Raw genomic sequence first — 11,443 nt, forward strand, 5'->3', positions numbered from 1 at the left:
TATTTATTCATGTGGCAGCTTAACATCCTAATTCAATTCAATTCAATTCATGTTTATTTACGTACAACTTAACAGCACAGAGGCAAATTAACGATTAGGGGACGGGCCATTTAAATTCCGTCAGTGGCAGTGGGACGGAGTTAATTTAAATGCCCGCCAATGTAGAGTAATAAAAATTGTAATCATGTTACTCAAAATGCTGTGATTTCTACAATTTTTGTGATAAATGAACGAAATAAACAATACTTTTATCTAGAAAGTATATAGAATCAGATACTGTAATTTACAGATTTTAGAATCTATAAAAATTGTTACAGATTCCAAAAAAAAAATTCCCCCAATTTTGAGAGTCTGTCCACAAAACTGCATAAAGCTTCTGCACAATACGTTTCTGCAGTATAAATGCATGGTGCTGACGCACTGTCTGTTTCTTATCTGGCAATAGAAGATGTTTACGTACTGCACATTCTGCCATCACGTAGGCTTCCTCTATACCCGAGTGTGGGCAAGTTCTTATCCTACATTGCCTTATGAATCTGTTTGTTTATTCACGTATGTCGGATTATCCACACAGAGGCAGTTCTTGGAATATCACCTCAATCCACTTGCTTCCACGCCCCTTCAGAATAAACTGTAACGCATTCTGAATGGTGTGATTTACGAGCCACCTCTCAATTTCGACTTCTTCAATGCGAAAAGGGGCCATGGGGCATAGTTGAAATTGCGATGTTTTATAAGCGTTATGAATAGAGGACACCACTCGCCATCACTGGCTTACTTCCTGCTAATACAAGACTAAAATTGCGTGTGTGCGCTTCGCGTGGAAAACAGAGTTAATTACGGACAAAGTGCATGAATTGCAACGTCGGGCTCTGCATTCAGTGACATGCAACATTCAGTTAGATGATGCAGGAGGGAAGACAGTCTACTTATAAAGCTGGTGTCCAAAAATAATGTAAGTAGAACAAGAATTTCTATCTTAAAATTAGATTTTAAAACACTGTGCGCATGCGCGGCCTGCGAGTCACCATACGGTGTCTTTCGGCCTTTTCGGCATAATTTAAAGGTCCCCATGCGGTGTCTTTCGGCTCATAAAGGTTAAGTTTCATGAAGTTAGTAGTGAACCAGTCACTTATGGAATTAATGTCAGACTGAAGTAAGAGGCAATCATGTGGAGAGTTAATAATGAGGAGAATTTTTAGATCATGGGCAAAAATTAGAAATTTACAGTAGTTAATGGAGTCTCATAGGTCATTTATAAATACGCTGAAAAGAAAAGACCCCAGAACAGAGCCTTGCAGCATACTAGACATTACATGAAAAGGCAGGGAGAGTGTGCCAGAAACGCGAACCCAAGATTGTCTGTTGGCTAAGTAACTGCCAAACCAGCTAACATAAGCATCAGAGAATCTGAAGGAGCTTAATTTATGCAAGAGCATTATGAGGGACGAGGTCAAAAGCATTTGAAAGATCAAACTAGATGGCGTCAGCTTGACGTTGACCGCGGACAACAGGCATCAAGAAGTCGAGAAATGTCACCAAACTGGGAACTGTAGATTTAGTTCTGGTAAAGCCATGCTGGTTTGCATTAAATTTAGCGAAATGAGAAACATGATCATGAATAATTCAATTCGTGTTTATTTACATGCAAACTTAACAGAGGCCAATTTCAAAGCTAGCAAGAATAGAGAGAAATGCACAAAAATAATAATAATAAAAAAAATACAAAATATGATAGTCTATATTAATTACACAGTGAGCATGAATAAAGATACAGAAACAAACACACACAGACAAAGCCACAATGTGAGAATTTGAGTTTCAAACAGAGCAGCATATAATAATAATAATGAAATTAATAAAAATAATGATAATAATAATAATGGTTTAATTAATTCAGTATAAGATATGTTTCATCAACAGAGTTTCTGGTCCAAATACGTCAATGTCCCTACAAACAACATTAGCAGCAGAAGCGCATCTAGCAGAGGGGCAATTTTTACTAACAGAACAGACATTGAACATAGGAAAGTCTCGGATATATCGAACAGGGACCCAAAGGATAATATTAATGAAATAAAATGTAAACATATGAAAGAGAGACATAAAACCAATCTGGAAATAAAGAAACTGTGCTGTGTTACAAAGCACAATAGATTCATGTAGGGTATCAATAAGGCAGATCAATGGGTCAATTATGACTCAATGCTGAGGAAACCTGTGAAGTGGATCAAAGACGTGATATCATTTCTTGTAACCTGTGCGCTGTTGCATACATTCCTAGTGTACAAGACCAGGAACAAAAACCAGAACACAAAATTCTGCAAGGGTCACAGAGGTCTTGCATATCAAAATCAAAGAATCCAACTAAGTGCAATGATCAGAAGGGGGACCGCTGTACCAAGGAGGCCTAAACAGCACCCCTTAAACAGATAATGTGTGAATGTGGGGAAATATAATTTGGGGAAAAGTGCTATTGCTTGGAAGTGAAAGAAGCATCTTGGAAGACAGTGTCAAGTTTGTGCCACACACACAAAGTGCAGTGAAACAAGCTACATTTGTGAACTATGTTATTCTGCTTCACAAAGATTCCTGCTCTGAGAGATTTCACTCTGTGAAGCACTATTACAACTACTGCAAAGTTTCTTCTTTCAGTACTGGGTCAAGGAATGTAATCTACAACTTCAAAATATAAGAAAGGATGTATTTGACAGGAGAATGATGAAATGCTTGTAAAATATCTGGGAACTGGGAGCATTTAATTAAAAGGACACAAAAACCTCAATGTGTTAAAATTCATACACTGATATTATGAACTGCATGATTTTCATAAATCTGGTATAAACAGCATGCCACTGCAGGGCAAATAATTTTGGTAGATCTACTCTGAACTTCATGTTATCAATATCAGAACAGAATATTAGGGCTTAAGAATCAGTGATTCTAATGCTGTTATGAATAAATAATAAACAAATATAGTCAATATTCAGAACAGGCCTATTTGGACAATGAATAAGAGGGGAAAAAAATAATTTTTAATATTTAAATCACCATTCACTTTGTACATTTAACATTAGATGAAGTTACTTTTAAATTCAATATCATAATTTAAACAATGAAAAAACAAGACTGAATTACAGTTAAAGTACTACTTGGTATTTCATGATAATAATTTTTCACTTTATAAACCTTTGGGTAATGCCCCTAACTTGCCTTTCAAGCTTATTTTCTTCCTATTAAATACTTTATGTCATAATCAGAATACCTGAGATCTAATCATTCAGAATTCCAAAAATACAGATGCCTTCTACTCACCTGAATGGGACCATATATGCCAACATGTGGCAGAACAGGATGCTTCAGCTGTGTTATTAGCTTTCGAATGAAGCACAGAGTGAACTGCCTCATGCCCGGAGGACAGTCACTGCATGCAAACACTGACAGCAGATCCAACAGATGATGCTGCAACAGATACTCCAGACAGGGACCAGCAATACCACTCTCCTGACTGGCTTCTTCTTCCAACAATATCTGCAAGAAATATGTTTGCTAAATGCTATCAGGGGGCTGCAGGGTTCCAGGAATAATGTACTGTTACTGCCTCATATCTTTAGCCACGGTAGAGGGGTCATACCATCTCTCGTGGAGTGGGGGGGAACAGTCTTATCAGCCTACATCTGCGTGGGTACTACCAGTTTGGAATGTAGCGTCTTGGAGTGTGGTCAGGTGTATAGTACTACTCCTGGTCTCCGTAGGCAATGTTTTCCGCTCGGGGGAGTAGCTCTGAATGGCTCCACAGCAAGGGTATAGCTTCGCGTGCCCCACAACAGCGTTTGCCTTTCCGGGCAGCTAAAGTTACCAGGCAGTAACAGTAAAGGTTGTCCCTTTCAGTAGCTATGGCAGCAGTCAGATTCCTTCCAGTTCTCAAAATGCATTATTTTTCAAGTAATGGGGAACAAACAGAAGCACACGGACTTCAAAAGGTGCAAGCCATTTTCAACAAGTTCCTGCCTGTATTTCATGATAGTTTCATTCCTTCTCAAGATCACTCTGTTGAAGAAAGTTCACCACTCTTCAAAGGAAGGTCAAATTAAAAAAAAAATATATGCAAATAAAGCTCTTCCTCTTATATGATGCTAAATATGTCGAACTTTCATGTATATAAAGAGAAAGACACCAAAACTGAACTGAATTCTGGTACAGGGATGTCAGATTCCATTCCTACAAACCTTATTAATGAGAAGACTTGAGCCCCTATACACTGAGTTTGGTGCACACCACGTAATGTGGGATATGAAACTGGTCACAGCAGTCCTGGTAATAACGGAACAGCCTGCTGCAGCAAGTGTTGTCACCAAAAAGAGGTGAATTGTCATAGCAACATGAGTACATTAGTGGAATGGATGGTACAATACTTGTGACACCCAACATGACAGGTAGTGGGCAAGTGATGTGCTACATTCACTCAAGCGGCCTCGGTAGTCTAGGGGTAACGTTCCCACCTCATGACTCAAGGTACGTGGGTTCAAACCCGGCGGAGGATGTGGAATTTTTAAGGGCGGAAAAATTCAGGGAACAAGTCCTCCGGGAGGGACTTTAAGCCGTGGGTCCCGTGTCGTAGCTTTACGGCATGTAAAAGAACCTCATGTCTCAAGAAGGCCTCTGAGCCAAATGTATAAGGACATTTCCTGCCCAACAATAGTCTCTAACGCCTCTGGTAGATGGGGGAAGCATCTAGATACCGCTGAGCCAGTAGAGGCCGAACTTGCTGGCTGAGTCGGGACTGATGGCATGCACCAGTACCGGTAGGGAATAGAGACTGCTAGAATATCACAGGGGGGCATACAATAGACCACTGGTCGCGGTGCATGGGGAAACCCACCCCCTCCAATAATAATAATAAAAAATACATTCACTAGGACCCTGGTCTCAGTGCCAATTTTCAGTACGCAGATCAAATTCGTCACCATTGCTAAAGGTTACTCTTTGGAAATGTGTGTTTTACCTACTGATGACCACACTGAATGGATGTATAAAAGATGAATGATAGATGGGAAAGGATTTGGAAAGATGAAGTCATGACCTAATCAAGATACTATTCAGGCATGTGCCAAGAGGCACTCAGGAGAACCATGAAAAGCTTCAAATGGAACAGATGAGATTCAAATTAAGCAGTTCATGAACATACATTTACAGCAATACTGCTACATAATCTACTCACTCATTTTGTAAATGATATCATCAGCCACCGCCCCCAATGTGGTTTCGAGCCCACATTAATATTTTGCAGTACTTGGAATAAAACACACAAATTTTCATAGCTGAATTTAACGAGCAGTACATGTATGATATTTAAATTAACAAAGCTGGAAGTTTCAGGATACACTGCATTCAATACTGCAGCTAAGGGTCAAGCTGCACATTCCCTGCACCAAAAATCACACCTGCCCTTGCCTCTCATATGAACTGTGCCTTATAGGCACCTCACCTCAGAAATAGGACTGCTTCACTTACTCAGGCTGGCAAATACAAAGCAGGTCATTAATACCATAATTGGAGACATTAATGAAAGAGAATGTCTCAGTTCTTCTGTAGATCATAAAATTTTGTAGTTTCCAAGAAACACAGACTTGGCTGAGATTGATGTCTGCAGTTTTCCAGCGTACCTTCAACATTTGGTCCAAATGTGCTGGGATATTTGTATTTTCAACAATAGTTCTGCTCACTGCATCTCTCTTTATATAGAACTTCATCATCATCTTCCAATGATATGTGAAATCTTCTAACTGTGGCACTGGCGGGGCCAGCTGAAAGTTAATACACAGAATATTCTATTAATCTTTATGTAACAGAGTTCAATGGACATAATCAATTCTCTAGTTAATCAATTAGCTTTAAACTTTAACAAGACACATTATATTCACTTTGTAACTAAGAAAAATATATTTGCCAATTTAAAGATAGGTTATAACAACAATTTTGTAACTAGTACTTCCTGTACAAAATTCCTAGGGATGATAATGAATGAAACTTTATCTTGGGATAATGATACTGAAGCACTTGCAAAAAAATTGAGCAAGGCTTGTTATATAATTAGATGCACCAAAACATACACGACTACCTCATCATTGAAAATAATTTATTATGCTTTCTTGATGAGCTACAGAATCATATTTTGGAGTAATTCCCCACAAAGCACCACAATTTTTTGCTTACGGAAAAAAGAAATTAGAATTATAGAAGGATGTGGGAATAGGGTTTCGTGTAGACTTATTTAAGAAACTACATATTTTTCCTCTGACATCTCAATATTTATTGTCCTTATTGATGTTTGTAGTTCAACATAAAGACCTTTTTATAGCAAGCATTAAAAGTCACAACCTAGAAACTAGGCAAAGTAATAATTTATATATTCCACAGGCAAATTTATCCATTTATCAAAAAGGAGCCTATTATTTGAAGATAAAAATCTTTAACCAGTTACCCTCTCATATCAAGAATGTTAATGGTAACATAGCTAAATTCAAAACCACTTTAAAAAAAATTATAGACGAATTCATTCTACTCATTAGAAGTTTTTCTTTTTCCCCTTGGCACTACAGCCCCAGTGGGCCTAGGCCTACCTCCATGAACTTCTCCGCATTAGAAGAGTACTTTGATCAATAATGAGAGTAGTTATAATAAATATATATAAATTTTATGGCTCACTTGTGTATTATATTTGTAATTTATGATTTTTTGTTCATTGTAAACTCATTTTATAACGCCTGTTATGAGTTCTACCTGTGCACTGCCAATTAATCTTATTTTCAGTAATCTGAAGGATTTATTTACTATTTGTAACTCATAATTATTTGTTTATTGTGGATTTCTTATTTAATATGACTGTTCTTATGTGACATGTTTCTGACTATTTATTTATGTAATCTAAGGCCTTAACTGTTGTACATTTTATATTGTTGTCATGTTCCATGTAAACAACTTTTGTAATTGGTCTGTATGTACTGAGTGAGGACAAGTTCTGTATCCATCTTGTGGATGTCTGGAATACTGACTAAATACTAATACTAGCTTATTTACATCAACAACATGAATTAAAAAATCCCTAGTATTGAGTCACTTTCATGTCTGGATCCTGCATTACTGCATCTAGGGTTGTTCTCAACAAAGTGAATCAAGTTTTCCCAGCCATGAGAACATGCAAATGGTAGATAAACATGCTTTATGCAATGAATGAGTAGACAGACTGTCAGCTGTTTTTCTGCACAATGTTTCTGTTATTGTTTCTCTTGTACAGCCATCACTGCATGTATAGACAACTCACTAACATGTACCAGTTCTCTTTGTGTTTCTGTACTTGTAAGATCATTCAGACACCTGTTTCAAGTTCTCATTTACAATACCGAATTCAGAGAACTAACATGGTGAAACATTCACCTGATCAGCAGATTTTTCTGCACAGACTTAAGCAAAAAATTAATTGTATCTACTACCATACAAATTAAAGAGGTCCAAGCAATTGATGGAGGCAATTACAAAGGAGGAATGCACATTTATCACTGGCTTTTTTCAGCAGCACAGATGTTGCTCTTGGCTTAAAACTTATATTTGTTTGCTGATGAAGAAGCTTGGTTCCATCTAAGTGGATATGTCAATGCTCAACAATAGTAAAGCAAATAGACTTTAAAGGATTCTGACAATGGTGTATGCTGTATAGAACTATAAGGACTATAAGGAACTATAAGAACTATATAAGGTATATAAGACATATACCAGACGATGGATAGAGTCCAAAATAAACCTTATAGTTCTATAAATAGTAAAGCAGTATTAATCGAAGATAGAATTCAGAAGGACCCTTTCACAATATGAAGACTGGTGTCCAATATGCCATTACAAAAATAGTAGGACCCATATTTTTAACACATTATTAATTCAGTGGTTATGTTAGTGATATTTTTCAGCCCCTTTTTGAAATCAGTATGGAAGAAGAAAAGGTCACAATTAAATAAGCAATAACAGAAAACATATAGAAAAGGGTGCACATTCTGTGATACACAGAATATTCACCTATTATAATCATCCACACCATCACTGCTGTCATCACCACATGACTTAATTAGGCACTCACTTCATATAAACTAAGGTAACACAACACACGCCTCTTTTATGTTGCCCAGAACATTTACGGGCATACATCACTTGTAATTGGAACCTGTTACTCTACAAAACTGTGTATACTACTGCCACCGGGCTAAAACCCAATTGCAGAATAATAAATAATATATATATATATATAATTAAAATAGTTAATTACTGGTAGAAAAAAAAAGGTAAAACTGTTCCTGTAACAGGTTGTAGAGGCCCACGGGGTTGCGAGACACAGCACCTCCATATTTTCTTTTGTGCCGACTGCCATTTACCCTCAGGAAGATTTCTGGTACTCATTTCTGTCAGAGGCTGAGTCGACTCCAGAGCAATGGTGCAGCTGGAAGGATTAGGTCAACTCAAAAACTGACCTCACATCAGGAATTGAACCCATGACCTTCTGGCCTCTAGCACAGCACCTGAATCAAGCATGATACTGCACACCTCCCATTAATCGCCAGTATAGTTCCTATCTATTTAATGTGTACAGCTATGATTTTATATGTAGGATCTGAAGTTCTCAGAGCAGAATGCTATCCTCTAGGGCAGTGTTTCTCAACTGACAGACCACACCCCGGTACTGGGCCTTGGCATCAATTATACTGGGTCCTCTTCTTAAACAAAAAAGAATTTACTGGGCTGCAGTGTGACAAAGGTTGAGAACCACTGCTCTAGGGTATAATGCTGTGTGGTTTGTTGACATTCAACCAATGTTTTGGAGGAACATGTCGTCTCCACCTTCTGTTCTGCTTGCCACATGTTTTCACACTTGTTTGTTGCTCAGCTTATTATTCGACCCTGAAGACGGAGGCAACATGTTCCACCGAAAGGTCGGTTGACTTCCAATGGACTTCACCGCGTTATATCCCAGAGGCAAGAACTCTTCAACTAAGATTATTGCCTGTATGTTTACTCGCTTACATGATAGAATGAAATATTATCAACTTCTGACTCATCGATTGGACATCAAATTGCTAAGCCTCAACGATGCACTATCTTTGCATTATAATATTAAATGCATAATAAAAATCAAATGACGTCAGGATCCAATTACCGGCTTTTCAGTACAGTATCGAAACAACGAACAGTTTACATGTTAACATACAAAGTAGAAATACAACTAATGCGTAATAAAAATGACTCACGGCATCCACAGCATTTTGAACGACGGTGGAAAATCTGCTAAACATACCGGATCCCTTCGCCTTCAAAATTGACCATTCGATATTAATAACAGAGAAAAGGCAACTTCTGCAATACACAAATTGGCGGTTTCACTGTCCATTTTAGTATCTCAAAATAATAACAAAACACAAACATCTAAACGATCTAAACACCCTACCATTTCTAATACGCATTAAGTATTGGTGATCAAAACACCACGGTTAGAACATGACCACGGATCATTAAATAATGGTCAGGACCGGTCAGGACGGCCATAACATCAGTATATTGCATTACAGACATGGCAAATATTGAGACCTAGGTACTGGTACACTTGTTAGAAATATGATGCTATATCACTAGGATTCTTGTAAGTCAATTCATTTGCCACACACAAAGCATCGTGTGTGATAAAATAAAGTTTCAAGGTTATGAAAGATTCTGAATTCTATTACAACAGGAACGCCGAGAATTCTGTTAGAGAGCTGAAGAAACATTTCTTGCTGTGACAGAAAGGATGGTGAGTTTTTTTGTGCCTGTGTGCACAGACAAGAATTTTATTGTCATGAGTCAATTCTCAAATCTTAAGAAACTAAACTTTTTTGCCAAGCTTGTGTTAGTTTTCATAATCCATCCAGCGAGTTTACATGGTTCATCATATTATGACACTTTGCATTATTATGTGGGAGAGGGATCAATTCAAGGAGAGCGATATGGGTAGGTCATACAGCAGACATGTGAGAATGAGAAATGCATACAAAGATTTTGACAGAAGACCTGAAAGAATGAGACCACTTGGGAGACAATTGTGGGGATGGATTTTTTAAAGGTACAGTTATGGGAGTTTTGGAATGGGTTTGTTTGTGTCAGGATGCAAAGTCATGATGGGCATGTGTGAACACAGTAATACATACATACATATCCTTTATTTTCCATAAATATCCATACAGGCAGCAGACCCAGGATGTGGAAATAGTCATATCAAATACATACATAGTCACATAATTCACATAATGAAGATCACCCACATTAACTAATTAACACATACAATAATATTAGGTGAAAATATAATATCTTGATTAACAGACATTATTTAAAAGTAACTACAACACAACTTGAATTAATATAACTCTTCACATCTCCTATACTAACTATATTAAAATACGGCTTTAAAGCATTCAAATTTATGTACATTTATAATTAAAATACTCATTTAATGCATAAAGAGGTAGCATGTAAAAATCTTTTTAGGGAACGTTCAAAGGATTTCTGGTTATTGGATACTTGTTTGAGCTCTTTAGGCAGATGATTGTAGATTTTTATACCCAAATAATATGCACCCTTCTGAACTTTAGCAAGTGAAGTGCTCGGTGGAAATAGGTTAATATTCTGTGTGGTACCAATATTATGTACCTCCATATTTCTTGTAAACAGATGTATGTTATTTATAGTATGTTGCATCAAGGAATATATGTATTGAGAACACAAAGGCAGAATTTCCATTTCCTTGAAAGTATCTGTACATGAATATCTTTTCTTTAATCCCATCATAATCCTTATAACATTCTTTTGGATCATAAAAAGTTTTGTCATGTATGAAGAATTGCCCCAGAAGATAATTCCATATGTCATCACAGAATGTATATAAGCAGAATAAATCATTCTTAAGCTACTTAATGATATCATAGGCCTAACTGTTCTCATAATAAAGCAAGACGAACTCAATTTAGTAACAAGGTAATCAATATGATTCTTCCAACAGCCTATCAATATTTAGGCCTAAAAATTTGATACACTCTAAGTTAGTAAATTTTGATCAATTTTGATCAGGAAAGATTTAGTTAAGGCACCAAACTTGCCAGTTATTCCATAAAACTCTAATTTTTTGATAAGTATATCATGATTGACACAGTCAGAGGCTTTGTGTAAGCTGCATAATATTCCTCCAACAAACTGTTTATTATTCATTGCTTTTAGTATTTCCTCTACTAATTTGAAGGATGCTTTTTCTGTAGATGAATTAGGTCTAAAACCATATTGATTATTGTCCAATATATGATTACTGTCAATATATTCATACAATTTATTATATATAACCCTTTCAAAAACCTTAGAAAAGGCTGACAATAAT

The 11,443-nt window shown here is 36.8% G+C and overlaps 1 protein-coding gene and 1 long non-coding RNA gene across 3 annotated transcripts in view; one reads left to right on the forward strand and one right to left on the reverse strand.

The window, feature by feature from the left end:
* Positions 1 to 9,502, reverse strand: part of LOC111874251 (protein FAM160B1) — a 77,040-nt gene extending 67,538 nt beyond the window's left edge. Inside the window, exons 1-3 of one of the 2 annotated variants that reach the window (XM_023869595.2) lie at positions 9,294 to 9,502; positions 5,667 to 5,807; positions 3,316 to 3,531 (exon numbers count right to left, since the gene is read on the reverse strand). In XM_023869595.2, the coding sequence (XP_023725363.1) occupies positions 3,316 to 3,531; positions 5,667 to 5,807; positions 9,294 to 9,338 (402 nt within the window). In that variant the 5' untranslated portion in view covers positions 9,339 to 9,502. The remainder of the gene's footprint in view (positions 1 to 3,315; positions 3,532 to 5,666; positions 5,808 to 9,293) is intronic. The other variant, XM_023869594.2, reaches the window with a different exon arrangement.
* A 76-nt stretch (positions 9,503 to 9,578) lies between these two features.
* LOC111874252 overlaps positions 9,579 to 11,443 on the forward strand; it is a 5,008-nt gene continuing 3,143 nt past the window's right edge. The window contains exon 1 of the long non-coding RNA XR_002844513.1: positions 9,579 to 9,832. This is a non-coding gene — a long non-coding RNA (uncharacterized LOC111874252). The remainder of the gene's footprint in view (positions 9,833 to 11,443) is intronic.

This window comes from Cryptotermes secundus, unplaced genomic scaffold (assembly GCF_002891405.2).
Source record: "Cryptotermes secundus unplaced genomic scaffold, Csec_1.0 scaffold1262, whole genome shotgun sequence".
Lineage (NCBI taxonomy): Eukaryota > Metazoa > Arthropoda > Insecta > Blattodea > Kalotermitidae > Cryptotermes > Cryptotermes secundus.